This window comes from Macadamia integrifolia, chromosome 10 (genome assembly GCF_013358625.1).
Source record: "Macadamia integrifolia cultivar HAES 741 chromosome 10, SCU_Mint_v3, whole genome shotgun sequence".
Taxonomy (NCBI): domain Eukaryota; kingdom Viridiplantae; phylum Streptophyta; class Magnoliopsida; order Proteales; family Proteaceae; genus Macadamia; species Macadamia integrifolia.
The window spans coordinates 26,635,432-26,659,151 of NC_056566.1; the positions used below are offsets into that span (position 1 = coordinate 26,635,432).

Consider the following 23,720-nt stretch of genomic DNA (forward strand, 5'->3'; position numbering starts at 1 on the left):
AAGGATTGGGTTAAACCCTAAAAGGTAGGGTCAGGGTTGAAGTTTTGTCAGGGTAGGTTTGGGCCCAATTAAAGGGACTCAGGGTTGGGGTAGGGTTTTAGAAACCAAGCCCAACCCAGCCTGTTGCACCCCTAACAAAAGTCCCACTTTTCCCACATGAGAAATAGAATAGAATATTATTGAAACCCATTTTCTGTCCAACCAATGCAAACCCAATAGAACCAATGCAAACTTTTGTTGTTTCTCTCCTCAATTTTGTTTTGGATTAAAGCTGAACCTCTCTCTCTCTCTCTCTCTCTCTCACACACACACACACACACACAAAAGTCCTCAACAAAAGCCCCACTTTCTCACTTGAGTAATGGGATGGTAAATCAGCTACCAGCACAAATCCACAAGAACCAACTGATGAGAACATCTACCTTCTTTCCCTTCTCTCGTTGAACTTTTTTTTTTCTCTCTTAGTAATGATATAGTGAGAGCTCTCCATATGGGATCTCCTCCATTACAGTTGGATTGGAATAAAGAATATGGAATTTATGTATACTTTATTCCAATCCAACTGTAACCAGAAGCAGACCCATAAGACAGCACTGCTATATGGTATAGACTTTTCAAATGTGTGGCAGAGTTTGTAGAATTCATGTAATTGTGGGGGAAAAGAAAAGCTCTCTCTCTCTCTTCCTTCTTATGAGTGCATAGTCTCCTCACTCCCTAGTCCCCACTTGCTCACTTTTGGCTTGGGCACTACAAATACACACATCCACCTCTCACTTATCTCTCATGTTTCCCACTTCTCCCTCTCCCTTCTGCACTTCTCCACTTCTCCACTTCTCCACTTCTCTTCCCTTTACAGTTTCTTCAGTCTTTTCTCCTCTTCTCTCTGCATTTCCACCAAAATCTCCAGATGGGTTTGTTTTAAAACCTCAAATTCATCTTCCTTCTCAACCATCAATCTCTGTGGACACACAATTCTTTTGCATTCTAATCCAGAACCCAAAAAACTAGTCTGTATTTTTTGCTCTGCTTCCTCTGTTATTTTCTGATCAATCTATAAAGATTACATTTTTTTTCTTCCGGAGCAACTGCCATTGTAGTGATGTCGTCCGTGGTGTGCCAAGGTTTGCAGTCAATTTCATTTCTCGAGCCCTGGCCCAAAGTAAGTGCAACTAGACCTTACTGCGCCCGATCACTCAGTTGTGCTCGGAAAGCTCGCATCTTTGATTCTGATTCTGAGAAATTCCAGCAAGAGAAGAACAGCAACAACGAGGAACTAGAAAGCAACAACAACTGCAGCGATTTTGATAGAGATAAGAACAAAAAGAACCAATTCTGCTCCAATGGCAGTGACATGGGTGGATGGAGCTGCATCCAAGCTCTTGTCAATACCTCTCAGGATCCCAAACCAGCAGTAGCAGCAAAAGAGAAGGACGAGAAGGAGAAGCTCTATATCCATCCTCTTGTGAAGCGTACCTCTTCGCAGCTTAGCGAGAAAAGCTTGGAGATGTGTACGGAGAATTTGGGGTCGGAAACGGGTTCTGATATCAGCGAAGAAGAAATTATTATTAACTCATCGAACTATGACAGAGTGAAAGAACGATCAAAATCGTCTCTGCCACAGCTTTCAAAGGTGAATTCTCGGGAATTTCCACCACCTTTAACGACGATAAGCGGGTCTAGTCAGGTTCAGATCAAGACCCACCGTGAAGGAGGGAGGTTAGTGATGAAAGCAGTCAGAGTTCCTTGTTCCAACTCTTATTTTCAAGCTGAAAGAGGAGATGGGCGCCTCAGGCTTCACTTAACCAAGGATTATACTCAAAGCTTTGACCCTGTATTTGACTCCCTAACCACAGCAGCTGCAGAAGAAGTAGAAGAAGAAGTAGACAGTGATGATGATGATGATGATGATGAAGAAGAAGAAGAAGAAGAAGAAGAAGAGGAGGAAGAAGAAGGAGAAGAAGATGATGGGAGAGAGAGAAAGGAAGAGGAGGAGCAGGAGGAAGTGAAATTCAGGGGTGAGGGGACAAATGGGAATAGTGGAAATGTTGGGGGAGAAGTGGAAATAGGGAATTATGAAAGGGGAAGGAGGAGGTGCAACGAAGGTAGTGGGCGTAGGAACAAATTGCTTTTGATTCAGGAGCCTTGTTGGGTGGCTACCTCTTAATTAAAAAATAAACTCTCTCTCTCTCTCTTCACCTTTCCCTAAAAGGTCATGGATTTTGTCTCTAATTTTTAATCAATTTTTTAGTATATTTGGAATTTTCCCAACCCTACCTCAGGGTAGGTGTTGTTGATAGTAATAGCCAGAACTGTTAATGGTAGTTATTATGGTTGATGAGCATTGTCCATTTTCCCCCCCTCTCTCTCTCTCTCTCTCTTTCTACTAGTATCAATCTGTCTGTCATGAATTGGATCTTTTGGTTTTATTTGTATTTGTGGTTCAGCATCTCATTACAAATTCACACCTTCAAAACCTCTTCCACCCGAAAAAAAAAGCTCCTCTGTAAATTGCAAATATGAAGAGGAAGCTGCTTTTATTAGCATGAACACAAAGACTACCCCCAGAGAGAGAGAGAGAGAGAGAAAAATTAAAAATTTCTTTTGATAGGTAAGGAGAAAAAGGTAACAGTCAAGAGTCTTGGACTCGAGACCTTTTGGTGAGCGAGGCTTTTGTGCACCATAGCTGCACTAACTGCACTAGACAGTTGTTAAATAAGCATTAAGACAAGGCAAATAGAAAGAAACAAAGGAAATTAAGCACTAACCACAAACTGAAAGGTCTCTCTCTCTCTCTCTCTCTCTCTCGTTAAGCATTGAGACAGGGCAAATAGAAAGAAACAAAAGAAATTAAGCACTACCCTCTAAACTGAAAGGAATGTTAAGCATTGAGACAGGGCAAATAGAAAGAACACAAAGGAAATTAAGACTACCTTCTAAACTGAAAGGACTTTCATCACCTCTTTCATGGGCTACCCTATCTTGAAGTATGTAATCTAAAGCAACCCTAACCACCTCCTTTTTTTCTTCTTTGTCTTACTTTATTCTACATAACCTAACATTAATCTCAATTCTTGCCTTGTAAATTCTTGATTTACTTCTAACAAATTCTGCCAACTTAGGAGAAAAGAATCCATTTTCATTTTAACAAGAAACAAAGGAAATTAAGCACTACCCTCTAAACTGAAAGGACTTTCATCACCTCTTTCATGGGCTACCCTATCTTGAAGGATGTAATCTAAAACAACCCTAACCACCCCTTTTTTTCTTCTGTCTTACTTTATTATTCTGCCTACCATTAATCTCAATTCTTGCCTTGTAAATTCTTGATTTACTTCTAACAAATTCTGCCAACTTAGGAGAAAATAACCTATTTTCATTTTTTTCATTTTAATTCTTCCAAAAACTCAACATCTAACCAATTACATAGCCCCAAGTCTCCATCTCTCATACAAACAAGAACAGTAATAATCAAAGAAAGGTGACCTTACGTGGGGGTACCCCTTTTTCATTTATCTGTTTGGAACACACAACCCCACTTTAGTCCAACCTTTTTGAATGGTATAGAGAGAGAGAGAGAGAGAGAGAGAGAGAGAGTGTTTCTGGGGGGTACTGAAGCCACTGTTAGGGAGGACAAAAGGGATGCAAGTTGGGTTGTACGATGGGGGTACGTTCTCTGTGTACATGTGATGAGTTGTTTGTTTGAGGATGGAGAGTGGATGAGTGGTAAAGAGTGCAACGTGGACTGTGTAGTCACTGATCAGCTGATCGCAGTAGGCATGCATGTGCTAAGATTTCCTCCTCTGAACATGTAACCAACAATCCTAAAGATCTCTCAGACAACACTTGCTTCACCAATTTAGACACACTTCCACTTTACACACTTTCCTTCTCCCTTCCTTCTATTCATATTTTCACCCAACCATGCATATCTTTTGCAATTCACAACCACACCCCCCCTCCCCCCCCCGCCGCTGCTCCGACCCCAAAAAAAAAAAAATCTCCGAATGTGGATCAGGTTCTCGTACAAGAACCATCCACATATATAGAATCCATCACAAGACTTTTTTTTTTTTTTGGATCAGGATCATATGAGAATGATTCTCCCATGATTCTCTTACAAGAACCTGCTGCAATCTCAAATTCTCCTTTCCTTCATCACTCCACATGCACTAGGGTTCTAAGTAATAGGTGTCATTATTGTATACATTATTGTATATATTGGCTGGATAGATTGATGCATATTAGTATTGTCTTGATTATATTGGGCTATTTCAAATGGTTTTTGTTACGATTCCATATCAGCATATAGGAGAAAAAGAAATAGAAAAAATGGGGGAAGAAGATGACAAGGACTCAGACTTGGACTTGGCACTGTTCACTCTCGTGAAAGTGGTAATTTGTCAGCTGGGCCCAATTGGAGATGACTGCTTCGATTGTATAGATCATCGCTTGAGGATTAGGGATCCATTCTATATTGTCACTCAACATTGTGGCTGCTTCTTTGAATGTCAGTATCGGATCACCTAATACCATTACGGATCGCTTGCCCATTGCATGCACCTCTTCCATACTGACATTTATAACCTGATAAAGAGAGAGAGGATGAGGTTCATGTATGAGGAACATTCTCGTATGTCCCTGATCCGTGGATTTGGAATTCATTTTTTCTTTCTTCATTTAATAGATTTCAAATTCACGGACCAGACGTATGAGAATGTTCTCGTACGTGAACTTGATCCATTATCTAATAAAGATACTGATACAGATCACTTGTATCTATCTGCTAAAAATGAGGGTTTTTTTTTTTTTTTTTTTTTTTTATTTTAATATATCAAAAAGTAGTTTTTTGATCTCGAATTGGCCTCGTAGGACCTGATATAGTTGATTTTTATTAGTATTAATATCGATATTGACATTGACCAATAGTCATATGATTCAACCTCTGGCCCGTTTAAATGTAGCAGACAATAGTGGAGTTCGAGAATTGAATGGGTAACTGTCTTTTTTCGACATAATTCAGCTCTGCATCCAAGCGGAGTTCTTCTAATAAAGAGACCAATTGTACGGCCACCTAACCATGCTCCACACTTTCAAATATTGGATTTACTTTCTAGATTTTCAAATCACATTACCTTTCGATATCCTAAGGTAAGACTGTGTAATTCTCGTTCCCCAGACCTCGCACATGCGAGAATCTCGTGCATCGAATACACATCTTTTTTTTTTTTTCTTTTACTTGAGAGCTTACTTAAATTTTCGCAGCATTAATAAGAGGAAGAACTATGTTGGGAATGTTGTTGGGACTATTTGGTATGGTATTAAAAGTGCAGGTGGTGGTGAAGGACAGAGACTTGAGAAGGAAAGGGTAAGTGGGCTACCCTTGTCCCTTAAAAAGAAAGGTCCTTGGATGTAGGGGCCAACATATAACTCCCTAGATTTCATACTTAAAAGAGGATAGCATTGCATGATCGTGGAGTTTGGACATCCATGCATTCTTTTAGGGTATAAAGGTTTGGACTTGTATGGGCAAGTAGTCCTGCAAATCACCTGCCTTCTCTGTATAAGATCAAAGTTTCAGTCCATTCAGAGATCAATATGTCCTAAATCAAAGATCTGAGAGTGATTTCATAGCCATATATCCCTAATAAAAAATAAAAAAATTCTTTGGTTGGTACTGCCTGAACTTAACTTTGAAAAGTGGTTGATAGTTTCATTGGAGATTTTTTTTTTTTTTTTTTAAGTATATAATTCAGATGGATCATCAAATTTGACGTGTTACAAAAATACTATCAGAAAATTAGTAATAAAAACTAAATTATTATTGCTAGTAAAGGATCTTAAAAATAGACCTCAAAATATTGCCACTATAAAATATGTTTTTCTAGATAGAACAATTAAATTGATGCCTGATTTTTTCATGCAGAGGGATGGTTTAAAAGTTTTGACTATGGAATAGACAAAGAATTTCTTCACATGTCAAATTTGATGATCCACCTCTATATATTAGATTTCTTTTATTTACTTTGTTAAAGGCTCAAATTGCCAGAAGAATATTAAGTTTTCAATCAATTTATTTGAATTTTTTTTCTTATATGTGGATATATCTGATTGGACTGAAATTTACATGGATAAAGAAAGAAACTTATCCACATAATTTGAGTATGTAGACAAGCACTGAAATGACTTTTGCATCTGTCACCCTTTTTTCCTTAATATGCAAGCAATATACAAAGACAAAAAGAAGCCTTCCTTAGGCTATAAATCTCTACCATGTAAGTAGATGATTTGATAATTTATTTTGTTCATTTTTCAGTGTTTCTTTCATTTTTTTAGCTAATAAATAAATAAAATTCCAAACCATATCTCCAAAATTAAGAGCTACATTCTATTTTCCATCCTAAACATTAAAAAATTACATTAAACACAAATTTATTTACCAAATTGTCACAATTCATTTATCACATTGATTTTTTTTTTTTCGGAATAAATTCTAGTGTAAAATAGATTTTTTTTACTATGATTATTGCCCGAAGAAATCTCTATGGTCTGCCAAATTGCCAGTGTTGTATAGAATTTGTCAATTATACCTAGGCAACATTAAGAAAAAGGAAAGAAAGAAAATAGTTGGAAGAGTTGTGGCAGCATAACCCATGGGAGGATTATCATTCTAAGCTTCCAGATATGCAATCTTCCACAAGAAAGCTAACAGTTATTTTCATTATTCCCCTTTCCTTCTCTTTCACTTACTTTTAAGCCTTTTATTTTATGTCTCCTTTTGGTCAGAAAATTCAAGGAAGTCAAGTTAAATAACCATTTAAGTATTTTATTGGCAAAAAAAAAAAAATGAGGTAAGAGAGTTTCCCTTGCGACCAATGTGAGAGGAATCTCCCATACTACACTAATCACAACACGAATGTTTCATAAACATGGTGTCCATATGGTCAAGGAGAAGGAAAGACTATCAATGTGGAGCTGGCTTGGTCGGGATGTGAGAGGGCATGGAAAAACATCCCCACACGATCAGTGGAGATCTTTTTCATTTGAAAACTAGAAAAGAATAGAAATTTAGAGTTTTAAAATGGTGTTTGCTTGAAAGTGAAATGAAAAACTTTGTGGATTTTACTTCATGTTTGTTCATTTCACCTAGCCAAACAATGGCCTCTAAACTACCTTTTACAAATTAAATAGACTTCTCATTCTTGGATAAATAGAAGGATGGGAATTTTATTCACTCATGAATTTTTTTTTTTTTTAGGGTAAAACAATCATGGGTTAGTGTCATAGCTTTTCATTCAGAATAGACTTTACATAGAGGCTTGTTGGGTTGGTCCATACTTCCACATTAATTCTCATCATAAGGTATAAATCATAATTTCACATGGTTTGGAAAATCCACAACCCCATAACTCTCCAAATGATTACCTTCTCCGACCATATGATCTTACAAATGAAACCAAAAAGATTTAGGGCAATCACCTTGTCTCTCCTGTCTCCTCTTCCTTTTCATCTTACCTTCACTCCTTTGATGCAATGTTGTATATTCATAAGTGCTCCATCCTATTCCCAATTGATTAGTGCACAATTTTATGAATTACGCTTTTCGTTCACCCATGATGAAGAGAATCTCTCTTCATCAATGGTGATTTGACGTTTTGATTGGACTCCTTGAATAGTGAATATAACTTTCACCCTATTGTATTAAGTCGAAACTATTTTTCTCAATCACGGAGGAGACCCATTATACATCTAGAGTCCTAGACCATCTAGGGTAATGGGTCACCTCATCAACTGAATGAGGTTCAACAGACACATGCTTGTTCAAAAAGTTTGTGAACCTGATCAAGCAGATTTATAAGGTTATTGCACATTTCTTATCCATATATGGACCCTTTCATGAACCATGAATGATCATGACTCATGAAGCCCTTGCTTCTTTTCATTTTCCTCTTTTCTTTCCATGTCCTATATATGAAATGAACTAAAGGAGCTCAAATGCATGTATGTGGTTGGTTAAGAACTAGTATAACAAAGAAAGCTGATATTATATCTTTTAATAGCTCTATCATGTGAAGCATATGGGTCACATGATCCAAATGAGGTTCTTATTAGCAACATAATTATATACATATCTAGAATTAATCATTTCTTGGGATCTTCCTGATTTTCATGAATGGCTTGGTTTGGCTTGATTAGTAGTATTAATATTTCACCAATTCACAATAAGGAGAAAGTAATGAAATCTAAAAGCAAGATGGGCTGCTCTGAAAAAGTGGCTCAGTTTACATTCTCAATCCATGATTCACCATCAACCCATTTTTCCAACCCATGCTGTACAGTGCCAAACATGTCTTTACATGTCTTTCATGATATTTATTTGCTGATCAGCTTCATAGGAACTAGGGCTTGTGGACATGTGTTGCTTGCAAATGTTTTGTTGCCATTGAGAGAGAGAAAAGAGCCTTAAATCATATTTTATGCTTCATCAGAACCTCAAAACAATAAAGTTAGTGAGAGGTGAGATCCTCTCATGATGAGAGAGAGAGAGAGAGAGAGAAGGAAGTATGGGTGTTATTTCCTACTTCCTAGTGCTAAGCCTGCTCATCAAAACAAGCAAGGAGGGTATCTGAAAGGAAATAATATAATTGTTCCTATTTGTAGGCTTAATTAGTCATTCCCAAAATTTCAGGAAGACAACAAAGGTTCATGGTACTAATAATAGAGAAGGTGATTTAATTGGGTATAGGAAAATATAAAGACTGTAGAACAGTAAAGGTTTACGTAAAGGGTAGGAAAGAAAAGTCAAAGTTCACATAAAGAGTGGGAAAGAGAGGGTGAGAACAGGAAAGAAAAGAAAAAGAAGTTTGTTGGGGTCTACAAAAAATTTCAAGCATCAACCCCATTCGAAAAATTATCTTTTTATGCTTTAAGTATAACTAAAGTTTCCAAACATAAAATCCATCTTTGTCATCCAAAACTCACCCATCACTTCTCTCTGATGATAATCTGGCCCCACCACCTTGTCCACCCAACCTAAGACACTAAATGACAGCAGCCCCTACAAAGGTGTAAGCACAATTTTGACCTCTCTTCTTGTGTAACAGACCTGGATAATACTTTGTTTGTTACTTTAAAAACATAAAATGGACCACCTCTCTCTCTCTCCCCCCCCCTCCAACCCTACCCACCTAGCTATATTAACAGAATCGTAGATAGGGGATCAGGAGGAATCCTATATGTGGAGTCACACATGTATATTGGTGGAGGACAAGCTCCCACACCTGAGGTAAGACCACCAACAGAACACAACTGCACCCAAAACAAAAAAAAAAAAATGTCAAGGTGTTAAAGGAGAACCTCAACTCCATACCTTATACCTGGCCTACACAAGAAATTCTTGTGGTCTTTCTCTCTCTAGAGTGGTCAACTGCCTCTACTCTCCAAATGTAAGCTATGGACCCTATACTTGAGTGAACCATCAATCTCTGTTTGCCAAGCCATCCAAGCCATCCATGTCATCCAACCCAATCCCCTTCTCTATTCTTTCCGTGCATTTCAGATGGATTCTGGTGGTGAATCTCTTCATGCGAGGTTTATGGTATCTATGATTAGTTAAGAAATGAACAAATTAATTTATTTATTATTCAACGAACGACAGAATCATTGAAATTTATTGAGTTGGGTCTACGGGATAAGGATTGTAAGCCACTAAAAAGGACCCATTCAGTGGAATTCAACCATGGCCACGAGAGTCTTATGTGCTTATCTCTCAAATTCCATTTCTTTGTGGTGGTTGTAAAGGACATGGAAGTGTGGAACCTTTTCTCCTTTGGTACCTTATAAGCAAAATAATGAATGTAAAAGTACAGAGAGAGTGAGAGAGAGAGAATTGTTTCCAAATGAAAAAGGTTGTCCACTTATATTAGTCGGAGAAATGTACATGATTGATATACGCATGCAGAGTTCAGATCAACTCCCCATGTGGAGAGAGGAGTTAGCCTCTTTACATGGGATTCCACCACCAATAAAATATTTAACGACGATCGGATCAAAACATTTAATGCACCACTAACTCGTGATCTGATATTCCATAAACAATAGATCTTATGTGTGAGGTCACCACATTGTGAAAAGATCTAAAGACTATGATTATATCAAAGGAAGATTTTTCAAAAGGTTATATAAGAGAGAGACAGGATATATGGACTCATTGATAAGAAAACATGCATGCATGGTCCAATGAGTGGCAATATTTTCTCAGAAAAGGAACATATAGAAAGTCATCAACATCGGCTAAAATGTTAAAAGTGGGTGGGTGTTAAGTGAAGGGCAGAAGCACAAATCCTCTCCATGATTCGCAGGGATTGCCACTGCAGGCTTGACCAGGTGATGAGAGAGAAAAGCATCTTCCACAGACCTTGATTGGCCCTGCAGAGAATCAGGAGTAAGATCAAGGAGGGACCCATTTCCCCTACAACAAGGAGGATTTAGGAAATCCAATCAATGAGTTTGGTTTCTTGTCCCCTTGCAATTATTCATATATATTAATGGATTATTATTATTAGAGAAGTAGTGGTTCTTTCTTGTGATGAAACTTTCTTCAAAAAAGAAAAGAACCCATTTTGTTCTTCTTTCCTTCTCCTTTCTATCTTTACATATGGACCCATATATTGCACTTATTATTAGATTAAAGAATCCTAACCGTCCATCTTCCCCAACTTGTGAAAGATATTCTTTCCTGATACTTTTTTTTTTCTTTTTAAATTTTTCTTAAACGTTAAGCATCTCCCTCCTGGGCCATTCCCAACCTTCCAATTTCCTTTCATCCATGCATCACAGCCATGTTTGTTGTCTTTATGACCTTCAATGCCTACATGAGAGAGAGAGAGAGTAGCAGAATCTTGGGAGTAGTTGGATATGAAATTATGAATTGGGGACCAATAAGACTTTGCATCTTTCTTCTTCACCATGTTGATCTCTTAGAATCCAACCCTTTCACATCAGTGAGGCTCTCTTTCCAGTTTTCATCTCTACTTACAGTAAAAAGGGAAGATAGACTTAACCGTTACCTTCTGTCCACAAAGATTTCCTATTATGCATTAACAGAGAGTCTCTCTCTCTCTCTCTCTCTCTCTCTCTCTCTCTCTGTAGCTAAATCTCATTTTTCTTATATTTCAGGTCCTTTTTTCAATACTGGTTAAGATTTTTACCCTTCTCACTGCATAGCCTGACACAAAAAACGAACTTTTAAAAGGAATTTAATGATAGTTTGGTAGAAAAATCTAGACTGGGGAGAGGTTGTTCTATCGTGCAATTCCACCAGGGAACAGTTGGAAGTCTCGTGGGGTTATAACTAGTAATCTAGTACACACCCAAGTGACCACGTACAGCATTTCCATGTTCCCCCCACCTTCCTCCCCCAATCTTTTCTAGATCTGTCGGCTGCCTCTACTATGATCATCTTTTCTCTTGACCCAATTTGTTGGCCATGCTTGATGTTATATATAGGTACGGATTTAATACAAAACCCGGGATTGAACAGGACCAGAACTCTCTACTATGATTAAGTCTGACTTTCAGCTCTTAGAAAAAATAAAAATTGTATGAGACTGTAGCCCCTCACAAAAAAAAGGAGAAAAAACTCTGCTCTCTTGCGTGTTTCTATGTCTATGTCTAGATACAAGTGGGTATAAAAAGACAACATTGCCCTCTATCAAGATAGTTTCATGTAGGCTCTCATTGGCTTTTGTGCTGGTATAATGGTAGCGCAAGCAAACAGGGTTCTCTTGCCCTAAAAATAAATAAAAGATTGGTCTGGATTGTTTGGCTTGCCCCTCACATTGTTGTAGCCATGAGGAGGCCTCATGGGAGTTGTGACTTGGTTCAATGGGTTGCTTCCTCCTCAAGTGTGTTCTCTGCATTGGCATTGGACCTTATACGTTCCTATTATCCTAACGTCCCCTGGTATTATGGGTGTCAATAGGTCGGGCCTATACCCTTGACCTACCTATTTAAGGAATGAGTCAAGTTTGGTCAGGTTCCGGGCTTTAACCAGGCTTCTCCTAATCAGGCTATAATCGGGCCTTGAACGGGATAATGTACCAATAAAGCTTTAAACGGTCTTAAATTGTCTTAGATTTAAGATACTTTAATATATTTTATTAAATCAACAACAATTGCATTCAATAATTGATAAAAAAAAAAAAAAAATCAAAATTTACATATAAACGATCGGGCTAAACGTGTCGAGCCGAGTCAAGCTTGTAAATAGGTCAGCCGCCCATTGGGCTTACCCCTTACACCGACCTGTTTATAAATAGGCCGGGTCTAAGCCCCACACATTTAATAATCGATGCAAGCCAAACCGATCTTTAAATGGTTGGGCCTAATTGGTCGAATCGGTGTGGGCTTGGGATCTACACTCCTACCTGGTATTATGTGGTTTGGTTTCGCAGTCATCTTCCTCAGCCAAACTTTATCACTTGGCATGCCCTCTCTCTTACCTTGCCTACTCACGATATACTTCTTGCTTGATTGATCTCTACTTCCTACTCTTTGTCTGGTGCTAGAGTAGTTCTGAATCAGTGGGTCACCTCTTCTTTGATTGCCCCTTCTCCAGCTCTTTAAATGAGAATTAATCACTCGTATCTGTTGGCCTAGCCCAAGATTAATTAAAATCTTCAATCAAGAATGGATTTAGGTCAAGTCCTTTTTAAGCAAGAAGTTTTGTTGTGACTGTGTCACTAAGCTTGCATTTTGTGCCTACATCTACCATGTTTTGCAATTAGCATATTTTGGATTCCTTTAGTTTTTGAGATTCAAGGTAAGCTATGTCTACCTTGCCATTTGTCCCTGATACCAATAGAAACAGGCTTATAGCTCGTGCTTAGGGGCCTAGAGCCTCCTCGTTTCTTTCTTGGTTGTGGCCCCTTCCTTTGGGACTTTCCCTCCTTCATGTGCTGTATTTTTCTTTTGCTTTTCCCCTTTCCCTTCTTCCTTTCCCCTTGGGTATCTTCTTTGTAGTTCTTGTGCCATGTTGCAAAAGACTTAAAAGCGGGAGACTACACTTTGGCGCCATAGCAATCCCTCTCCCTATAAAGAAATATAACTCTTAACTAAACCAACTAATAAATTCCTTTTATCATATTTTAGGCCCATTAAAGTGGCCTGTTACACTACAAGAAACTACATTTTTGGCAATGCTATATAGCGGACGGTAAAACATAACCAATTGCTGAGGAAAATTGAAGACGGTATATATTATACCGTTGCTCAAAACTATTTGTTGAGATGATAAAATAATTACCTTGTTGAATATCCTCTAATTGGTGGGCTACATTTCCTCCTTCCCACTATTATTTTCAGAAGCCTGCGAATATGCTTATAATGACAGTAGAAATAATGCCGTCGCCAAAATTTTTCGCAGTCTATGAAGATGATCCCCATCTTTCCATCGGTCAAATATCAAATCATCAATCCATCTGGCATTTTCAATTGTACCTGCAAGAACACCTTCTAGGCCAAAGAAACTTCTCTTTTTTATATGAGTGTATCCCATGATCATAGATTTATAGTGAATGCAAAGCATCTATTTGTCATAATCAAGGACTGCAATATAGACAGTGCCAAATATTTTTTTGTTTTAACAAACATTCACATCCGATCCCCAACTCCCGAATAAAGGAAGGGTTTACTGTGGTTTACTAACCATGGATTTAGGTATTGGTGTGGCATCAGCTGATAAGGCAAAAAAATATGTTTTTTGTACTGGAATTGTCCCGATACAGCCAGTCCGTACTGGTATTGGTACCAGTATCGGTGGCAATCGATACTGGTGCCGTTACCATGAACTTAAAAATCTTAGAACTGACAGGTCAAGAAATACTGTGTAAACATGTCCAACCTTGCAATTTTTTTTCCAGTGAAACAAGTCACTTCCATCTTACCTAGGTTATTAAACACAGCTTTACATATCCAACAATGACAAGTATGGTATTCTCTCCAAACAAAAACTCAATTATGTTTCATATTAAGCAATAACATGGACATACAGTTAAGCTTAAAAGCATAAAAGGATACTGCTGTGATTTTCAGGCAGAACCACAAGAAACTGAACAAGATGGGTATGTGGTGCCTTGCTTGCTTGCATGTAGAGATAGCTTGTGGCCACTTTGTATTATTAGACCATTTCAAGAAAAATATAGCTACATATACATTAATACTCGATGGGAAAACAATGAACAGTAGTACATACACATGTAAATACATTCATTTGCCTGGGGATGCAAACCACAACCGATCTCTATGCCGATTTAAAACTGGATCCTTAGGAGATGATGTCCTTGCACCAACACCTGCCTGACGCATCATCTCTACAAACAGTTCAGCAAAACAGAACAATTAGAAGACCTATGCAGATGACCAAGCAATTCATAACGACCTAAACCCAACATTAAGATTGAGCTGAAATTTTAATACAGGTAGATACTCTGGGAATCACATCATGACAATTTTTCCCTGTAAATCACTGTATCTTTTAATCATAGTTCTGAAAAATGATGTCTGAATATAGTCAGTCCATCATCCACCCATGAGCCGTGAATATATCTTATCCATATCAAACGTTCAATCTATAGTCATTTTGCTTGGGCTTCCACAACAGTATAACAGATTATATTCACATTTTAAATTTATTTCTAATGTTGTCATTTGAAGGTGGACTGTTCCCAAATTTGTCAAGAGTTTACCAGGGGTGAATTGAAATATGTGCTGTTTGATTTGTTGCATTTTTTACCTATTCCCAAAACAAAATGTCACAGAATGCCGGGGTATACGGTCATTGAGATTATACAGAGAACACTAACCACGTTTTCTTTCAAGTTCTTGGTCTAGCTCCTCTTTCCACTTCCTCTGTCTCTCAGAGAAACTTAAACTGCAGAAGGACAAGAACATTAAGAAGGAATAAAAATCTCAAAAATTAAAATAGAGAGTAAAGAATGCAAACCATTTAACCAAACCTTGGACTGGTTGATTCCTGCCGACTATCAAGAAGAAGCCCTTTCCATTCATTCTGTTGAGGTGAAGGGATTTCCCGCAGATATCGATTGTTATGAGAGTCGATGTTAGATACAAACCTGCTACAACTCCCAGGACTGGCAGTATTCGCAGCATCAACAGCTGAGGATGGCGTTCCACTAGGAGCACGACTCGGTGACTTGCTTTTTGGAGGCAACTTCAAATAGTTTGTTGCATTTTCATTATTTGTGCTCCTGGCAAGACCCAGAGGCCCAGAAGCATTTAATGTGTTATAGAACTCCTCATAAAGTGGTGTTTGCAGCTTCTTTAAATCTAGAGCCTGGCAACAGTGTTGTAAAAAACTTAACTCTGTTCCATCTTAGCAGAAGTCAAGAGTGGATGACGGAACAACAAAATGCAAAAGGATGAACAGTTCATTTTAGATAAGTTATACCTTCTCGTCCAGGAATGCTCTTATTTTTGACTCGATAATTTCATCATCATCCTCAGATACTGATGGACCGCACGGAAATGAAAAATCATTGTCAACCTTGGCAGATGCTCCAGGACTCCCAGAAATGCCACTGACTGGATGACCTGAGTGCAAGTCTATTCCTCTGCCTTCTATCCCAGGACTTTCATCAAACTTGCATGGCCAATCATCAGTCGGCTCACTAATGGGATTAAAACTCTAGTTCAAACAAACAAAACCATCAAAACTAAGTAACTGAAGTTCCCGGTTACTGCTCAAGATATATAGATAACTATGAGGAACTTAAAGAAAGTACATTACCTTATTGAAATCATCCATTACAGAGACGGAATTGAGTTTTACTGATTGATCCAGCAAAAAATCATCTTTATCATCAATCTGACACATCTCATCACTTGTTCTCATTCCCCATTGTCCAATCCCTGAGAACTTCTCAGGATATACAGTTGAGCACCTCACACTACCCATATCAAAAACATCCTTCAAGCCGCCGCAGGTTGTCCGAGATCTGAGAGCAGGACTATATCTGCAGCATCAACAGCCTCACAGTCATGATGCAGAAAATGAACAAATGCTAGTAAGCACCTATGCCATTTTAACACTTACGAGTTCTTCATACTTGATCCAGATGAAGGCAAAATGCTTGCAGAAGCTTCCTGATGATGGTGAATTATAAGAATCAGCACCAGAAAATTTGAAAGGAATATAATCATAAATATAACCAAGAGTGAGAGATAGAGAAGAAACAATGAAGTTTATACTGACCATAGCTGAAGTGCAACGGATTAGATGAGGATCTAGGTATTCTCCAGTAACAAATGGATGCTTCATTTCAGAATACCACAAAATTAATAATTTGTGAAAAAACACTTAATCAATTGTTCTACTTTCAAGCACAAAAAGACAATGTGGCCTTCCTTGACCACTGTCAAGTGGATCTACAACCATCCTTTTCTTGCTGCTGATCATAGACCACTCTCACCCAGTGGCCAAGCTGATTTACAATCACATTTAAGAGCTTTGGTTTGGGGTTAAATAAAATGACTCCAATGGCTTAATCTGTTGAATTAAAGAAAATAAAATTTACCTGTAGCAATTCTGATGCAGTGGGTCTGAGGTTTGGTTCCCTGCCACCATATACAGTTAGTTGGAAGTGAAAAAGTTTTGAGAAAAAGAAATCAACAAGATACAACTTTAGATGAAAATCTTTTTCTCCTTTTTTAGATGAAGAATATAAGGAGAAAATTACAGATGACAAATAGTCATCTTAGGATGACTACAGTATCTGTAAATTTTTTCTATATTCAGAAGAATCATAAAAATCAAATTCTGAAATAAATTCTGCAATAGACAAACTCAAGTGCCTACTAGCCATTAATACAACCATACGGTTGCAATTTAAAATTCCTAACCAGAAAACATAGCAGATAGCAATTATATAGAAAGAAAAATATTCAAGTATAAACTGAATTCTAGACAACTAACACATTCAAAACCATCTTATGTGTCCTTAGACTAATGCTGATGAAAGAAGGGATGGAAAAACAGAAGGGAAATCACAAATATACTTTTGCAGACATTTCAACAGAAAATCTTTTGCCTCAACAGAAAGGTGCTCAGGGATTGGTGGATGAGACTTTGTTGTACCAATATGGAAAAGAGCAGCAACCTAGAGAAAACATAAGTTGTTAGTCTTAAACGAACTGAGAAACAGTGTACATTCTTTCAGAAATATCCTCTCAAATGAAATAAAATCTTAGAAGTTACAAGAAGTGTATTGCACACCTCTTGGTATTGCTGGCTCCAAGGAGGCTTTCCAGTTGCCATCTCAATAATAGTACACCCAACACTCCAAATATCGGCTGAGCTAGGAAACTCAATGAGGACAGAAATCAGAAATTTTAAGCATCAAGAATAAAAAATATAGCACTAGTAGAAAGACCAAAAACCAACACTGACGCACAATAAACATTCAGCAAGCAACAGCAAAAATGGAACAAGGGAAGGGAATACGAAATGAAACTATGAATAATACTAAAAATAATAATATAGCAGAAAAAAGCTCTGAATATATATATATATATATATTAAATAAAATCTCAAGAAAATTTCTGTATTGATACTAGGAGCATCCCCAAATGAGATAGCCTTTCCCCAGCCTGAGGGAATTCAGCAGTCCCAAACCAAATAAGATAAAGGAGCAGCTTAGAGGCCAAAGCTTCATTGGGTTCTTCATTTACTTCATTTTATGATTTCTAAAAGCAGACAAGTCATTTTCTAGGGGAAACTCTTGACTGCCCATCTTCAATGCACCTCAATATTAAACAATACAGACAAGAATTAAGGGCATAATTCAATAGACAACATCCATGAAACTACCAACCATGGTTCTCTGAACTCCCAACAGTGCCAATTTGAGGTTTTGTGGGCATCTAACTTGTCAAAGAAAATTCTAAATTGAGACCGGTTATCAACGTACAATATTATTCTCAAGCACCAGCAACTATTCCCAATTCTAAATTAGCCATCACAAGCACCTTATTTTCATTACCTTTTTTGTAACAGTTGGGTGGTTGGCTTGAAAATATTGCAAATAACCAGTGAGGAGAGTATTTCACAAATACCTCAAATTACATTGAAGTAAAATTTAACAATATTCCTGTACAGAACAATTATAGTCAACTTGAGGATAAGATTCACGTGTATCATTTCCTCCAGATCTACCAAATAAGCATTCGATCCATAGTTGAGAACCATGCACCATGTATGGTGATTTTCCTGTACATGGAACTCATATTGGCACAATGTGGACATTAATATAGTTATCCTTCTTGAACTCTTTGACTGTCTAATTTACTGTTCTATACAGGTTGTCCTTGTTGGCAACCTTGGCCACATGGCAATGATGACATGGCTAGCAGTGATGAGGTGGCAGCGATGTCGTGACAGCATAGGGTTGCTTCAATGACATGGCAGCGATGTCTGGAGTGTATGAAGTTGGTTGAGTGCTATGAGTGCAGCAGTGGTGCGTATGCTTTCCAACGTACCCAAAATTGTGTCTATCCGATATCAGGCAAAGAAGTTACGGCCAACGGAAAGTTCAGGGACATTTTGGTCATTTTTATGGCCAAGTCAACAGGTGGGATGTTTTGGAAGTTTGTAGAGCTTCGAGTCGTGAACAAACTGCAATTAGTTTCGGCTCGATCCGAATCCATATGAAGGGCATATGGCAAATTCTGCGGGACTATTCCAAAAAATCATAGTCCATAAGGCGCAGGGGCTTTTTTTGCAATTTTCAGAAGTTTAAAATTTGAATTTCTTGTCAACGGTCATTGTTTAGTCCCGCCCTTTTGCATTGCCGATCCAACAGCTGTAAGTCGTGCCGCTGTTCAGCATGCCGCCAACGACTTGCTTGGTTCCTTTCGAGCGCTTGGACAAGTCAGTAAATTGGAGATCGACTAAGGAGATGGTCTTCATCAGATGGCATCCTCCTCCTGATGACTATGTCAAAGTGAACTTAGACGGATCTGTACACTTAGAGAGGCAGACAACAGCAATTGGAGCAGTCATTAGAGACCATATGGGCCAATTTCAGACCGCCATTGCACACAACCTCGGCTCATGCTGGGCTCGTTGTTCCCTATCATCCCCAAGCACAGTGACTACGGGTGGGGTTTGAATTAGGCTCAACACCTCTGCGGTTACCCCTTTAGTGGCTCACTGCCTGTCCCTGTGTACCAGCGCCAATAAAGATTCCATTTCGGACCATTTCAAAGGCCGAAATTTAAAGGGGCATATCTCCCTTGTCCGAAGGCCACTTTGGTCCATTCAAATTGCAAAATCTTTGTTTTTTCAAGCCCTACCTCCCTGTGCAAAAATATTGAGCAAGAAAGTGAGTAAAACTGGCCGAAAAGTGAGAAGAAGCTCCCCCCCCTTTCTTTGTTTGTGTTTGGAATGCCAATTTCACTTCAAGAGAGGCTTCACACCTCCATTAATGGTAGTTGGTGATGGTAGGTGTGTGGGAATGAATACTTGTCGATAGAAAACCAAAAAGTGAAGAAAAAGAAAGAGAGTTAGGGTTCTATTGTTGTCCCTCGTGCATTGAAGAAGAATCGAAAAGGAGAAGCAATGGATGTGGTCTCCTTATGGCAGTGGACACTTGAAGAATCAAATTCCCCTTCAGAGGAGAAGTTGGAGATCCTAGTGACCAGTGGAGGGTCTCAAATACATCTTAAAGTATCAGATCATCACAAACAAAATGATAGTAAGCCTCAAAACCTTGTTATATATTTGATATCATTGTTTGAATTCATGTGAATGTATTAGGTGCAAGTAAATATTGTTGAATGCCTATACCATACTGAGCATGACTTTAGGGAAACTATTATAAGCCCATTTTATTTATATTAATTGTACAAGGTGTTTAGTGGGTGCTGGTGGGTGCTCTCTAGCAGTGAATGCTACTACTTGTATCAGCACTAAGTGTGTCTTCTCGGTTATATGCTAGGTAAACCTGGGAGTGAGTGTTCCTACTATAGGGGCAGAAAAAGTTGAATATTGAGTAGATATAAAGCCTTTGCAGGCACTACTCCGAGGGTGTAGGCATCTTGCCGAATCTCGTAAATCTTTGTCATGTGCGTGTGGATGGACTTCTCCATTTCCTATATTGTTTTGAAATGTGTGGGTTGTAGGATGGGTACGCACACCTAGAAGTGCTTGCAATTAGAGGTTGGGTGTGCATACAAATGTGTGTCTGCCACAGTGATGAATTGGTTGCCACGTGAGGTGCACTGTTAGAAGAGGGATCTGGACTCGATACATTGATTCAACCCCCCTCTCAATGTTAGATGGGGCTCAACATTTACATCATGCAATTTATACATCGATATCCACTTGTACTTCACAATGTTTTTGAAACCAGACAAGAGGGCTCGGCCATTCTGATCAAGTGATATTAGGTAACCAACCATACCAAGTGTTCTGACTCATTATGCAAGACCTAAAAAGGGGAGAAATAACTTATAAGAGGAGTCATACTAACTTTAAATGATAAAACAAAAAAAAAGGAAAAAGAAGAGGAAAAGAGAAGAGAGGAGAAGAGCAAGAGATGGTTGTAGCCTTGGGAGTCACAACCTTGTGCCGCTTCATTCAATATATAGAATAGGACATAACCCAACTAAGGGCATGAAAGGACATACACAAGAAGAAATTAAATAATGACAGCCAAGCCAACGGAGAATCGAATGCAAAATTATCCTTGTTGATGTATTTGAAAACTTGATATTTCAATCTCTTGTATTAGATTGCCTTTGGCATAGAAATCTCTTGTATCAGACTGCTTTTGGCACAGATCATTAGATATCTACAAGAATAGCAAATAATTAGTTGAAAGGAACTGTTTATTCTGCTAATCTTCATGTGCTCGACTGCAACATTCCTGAGGCTTGGTTCAAACACAACTTTCATCCCCATCACTAGCTTTCTACCTCAGAAAGAAAAGGGAGGGGTGGCCTCCAGACAATTCACAGTGGATAAAGTCAAAAAGATGCCTTTTCAAACTCTTTGCTTGGAATATCTTAAATTCCACCCTTGAAAGAATTAAAGTGATCCATAATACAATCACCTATGTGCATTGCGTACACAATGCAACTAGTTGAATGAACAAAAAACACATGGTTATGCTCAGTACCACATTCAATCATTTGAGATAAATCACTGACGATCTGAGCTCTTAAGCCAAAAACTTGATAAAATTGAGCAACCCAATGCACGAGGCTTCAGCCACTGCAAGGTCTGGGAGAGGCAAATGTACGCAGCCTTACCCCCTGCTTCACAGGAGAGGATGTTTCCAAGTTTCGAACCCACAACCAACAAGTTGCAACGCAACTTAACCGTTGCACCAAGGGTCACCCACTAAACCAAAAACTTGATAGAAGACTTGAAAAGCGCAAGAAGTTAATACATATACAAGATCACATTGCACTAATCCTATAATTTTGATTTCACATTCCTTTGATATTCATATTTAAATATGACTCACGTGCTAACAAGAAATTTATAAAATTTATAGTAGTATGGTGCTTACAAGCTATGCCCTGTTTGAAGAATGACTTCAGGAGCCATCCAATATGGTGTACCCTTCATTGACTTAGCACCCGATATCGTAGCCTGGATAATGAATGAGAGTCAATTAACATGTGTCATTTCCCTGAAAAGCATATGCTTCTTGATGATCTGACCATAAACCAAATTGACAGTAAAAGACACATAGAGTTCATACAAGTTCAACCACTTGCTTCGATGCACCAAAGTCAGCAAGCTTGATACAACCTTTATTATCTACAAGGATGTTTGCCCCCTGAAAGCAGATGAAGATTAACAAAATATTAACAAAGCAGTATAAGGAACAAGACAAACAAGTAGAAGTTGCCAAAATATATTTGCTTTCCCAGATAGCAGAATATCCAAATAAAGAAATAAACCTTAATATCCCTATGCATAATTCCATTCTTATGAAGATACTCCAGTCCCAATAATAGCTGCTTTGTGTACATTCTTATTACCTGTCAAACAGATAGGATTGGAAAATAACATCAGTACTCAATAGAATAAAACACCCTAATTTACCCCAAGGGGTAGCTCAGTTGGCAAGAGCCATGCGTCACAATTATGAGGTCTTTTTTTTTTTTTTGGGTGAATCTGGAAGTTCAGGGGAAGAGGTCATTATTTCAACTCTCCTTGGGGCCTACCTATCGTCAAAATATAAAAATAAAACACCCTATTTGCATTTTTAAGAATGGTAATGACTTACAGGTTCAGGAAAAGACCCAAATTTGCCAAGAAGGGATGAGATAGATCCACCGGGAACAAATTCCAACAGAATATTTAATGTTTCCTCCTCTCTAACAGTTCCCAAGTATCTCTGAGGAAAGACAGCGATAGCAATCATAGTTGAACAAGAGAAAGAGCACCACTTTCACTAAAGTAACTAAGATCATACTCACAACTATGTTAGGATGAGAGAGATTCTTAAGAAGCTTCACTTCTTCCTCGAGCTCCCGAATATGAGCCTATTTTGACAAATCAAACAAACTTAATCAAATTCTGCAGCAGACCCTCGTGAAGCCACAATGATTGGGGGTGGGGGGGTGGGAAGGAGAAACAGATTTCATAAATTTTCAATTTACATAGATGAGTGGTATAAATATTAAAGAATCTCGAATTCAGATCCAAGCAAGTCTATATTACACAGTATACTGCTTAAAGTAAATAGAAAAGAATGAACTACAAAAACCATTGTTCAACCCCACCAAAAAATCTAGAATCCAAAGAAGGGGGAAAAAGAAGAGGGGGGGGGGGGGGGGGAGGAGAATAAATTTTACGACACAACAATAGAATCCAAACCCCACCTGTGCTTTCTCCTTGGACGCATAGTTGGCCGGGATCAGAACCTGAAATTAATAGTAATATAGAAATGGTAAGACCCGAAGAAACTGAAAATTGGAAAATCAGATGAAAATGGATATCGACTCACCTGCTTCACAGCAAGAAGCTCTCCGGAATCGAGATTCATCCCCATATAAACTCGACCAAAGGCACCACAACCGATCAATTCTCCCTTGCGCCATCTGATCGGAGGCACATTGTCCTTCTCCTTCACAATGGGAGGCAGTGCCGGAGGGAAAGGTCTAGAGAGAGAGCCAACCCTTGATTTCCGTAGACAAGTACCAATCTTCTCAACCAGACCTCCAAATCCCCCTTCATCTCTATCTGTGCTTCGGAAAACCAGAGATCGACGAACAGAGCCAACGAAGTCTTGCATCATAGATTGTTATGTAATATGTACAGTTGAGCTTGCCTTTCATAAGAAAGTAGAAATCGAAGACTGTGAGAGTGAGTTCAGAGATTACTGGAGCAAGGAATAAAGAGTAAACTAGGGTTCTTTCCGTTTCATTTCGGTCGGTGGTGGTGACTGGAGAGAACTGATGAGAGAGGAATAGAGGGGAGGGAAAAGGCCGGGGCCCCAATTTTCAAAAAAAAAAAAAAAAAAAAATTAAAGAAACGGGTTAACGGGTGGGTGACGTGGGCCGTTCTCTGTTAAAGGAAAGGTGGGTCGAAACAAAGTTCCGTTTTTTTTGGTAGAAAACTAACAGTTACGAGTTACGAGTTACAACTTACAACTACAGTCCACGTGACATGAAAGTGGGAAGAAAAA

At 38.5% G+C, this 23,720-nt stretch overlaps 2 protein-coding genes across 5 annotated transcripts; one reads left to right on the forward strand and one right to left on the reverse strand.

Annotated features, from left to right (window-relative positions):
- Positions 1–705: 705 nt before the first annotated feature.
- LOC122091170 (protein FANTASTIC FOUR 1-like) lies at positions 706–11,144 on the forward strand. Of its 3 annotated transcripts, none has more exons than XM_042661018.1 (2): positions 706–2,191; positions 11,108–11,144. In XM_042661018.1, exon 1 carries the CDS (start codon positions 1,100–1,102, stop codon positions 2,162–2,164), a length of 1,065 nt encoding a protein of 354 aa, XP_042516952.1. In that variant the 5' UTR covers positions 706–1,099; the 3' UTR covers positions 2,165–2,191; positions 11,108–11,144. The 3 variants fall into 3 exon arrangements, with proteins under 3 accessions (XP_042516952.1, XP_042516951.1, XP_042516950.1); XM_042661017.1 differs by lacking the exon at positions 11,108–11,144 and adding an exon at positions 2,359–2,389 and having other exon boundaries at positions 706–2,192; XM_042661016.1 differs by lacking the exon at positions 11,108–11,144 and adding an exon at positions 2,780–2,805 and having other exon boundaries at positions 707–2,191.
- Positions 11,145–13,992: 2,848 nt separating this feature from the next.
- LOC122090466 (mitogen-activated protein kinase kinase kinase NPK1-like) lies at positions 13,993–23,505 on the reverse strand. Of its 2 annotated transcripts, none has more exons than XM_042660064.1 (17): positions 23,040–23,505; positions 22,915–22,956; positions 22,510–22,575; positions 22,317–22,427; positions 21,988–22,068; positions 21,786–21,863; positions 21,591–21,673; positions 17,291–17,372; positions 17,074–17,174; positions 16,593–16,632; positions 16,271–16,330; positions 16,112–16,161; positions 15,806–16,031; positions 15,467–15,703; positions 15,132–15,352; positions 14,862–14,929; positions 13,993–14,369 (listed from the first exon to the last, which is right to left on the reverse strand). In XM_042660064.1, exons 1-17 carry the CDS (start codon positions 23,328–23,330, stop codon positions 14,266–14,268), a joined length of 1,941 nt encoding a protein of 646 aa, XP_042515998.1. In that variant the 5' UTR covers positions 23,331–23,505; the 3' UTR covers positions 13,993–14,265. The 2 variants fall into 2 exon arrangements, with proteins under 2 accessions (XP_042515998.1, XP_042515997.1); XM_042660063.1 differs by having other exon boundaries at positions 15,015–15,352; positions 23,040–23,503.
- Positions 23,506–23,720: the final 215 nt, after the last annotated feature.

What these genes read in the sequence shown, in the direction of transcription:
- LOC122091170 (XM_042661018.1), top strand. Translation starts at nt 1,100, where the DNA reads ATGTCGTCCGTGGTGTGCCAAGGTTTGCAGTCAATTTCATTTCTCGAG.
- LOC122090466 (XM_042660063.1), bottom strand. Translation starts at nt 23,330, where the DNA reads ATGATGCAAGACTTCGTTGGCTCTGTTCGTCGATCTCTGGTTTTCCGA. An exon ending in CTGTTGAAATGTCTGCAAAA is followed by an intron (nt 16,633 to 17,073) that starts GTATATTTGTGA and finishes ATATGGTGGCAG; the next exon opens with GGAACCAAACCTCAGACCCA. An exon ending in CTGCATCAGAATTGCTACAG is followed by an intron (nt 16,331 to 16,592) that starts GTAAATTTTATT and finishes TCTGAAATGAAG; the next exon opens with CATCCATTTGTTACTGGAGA.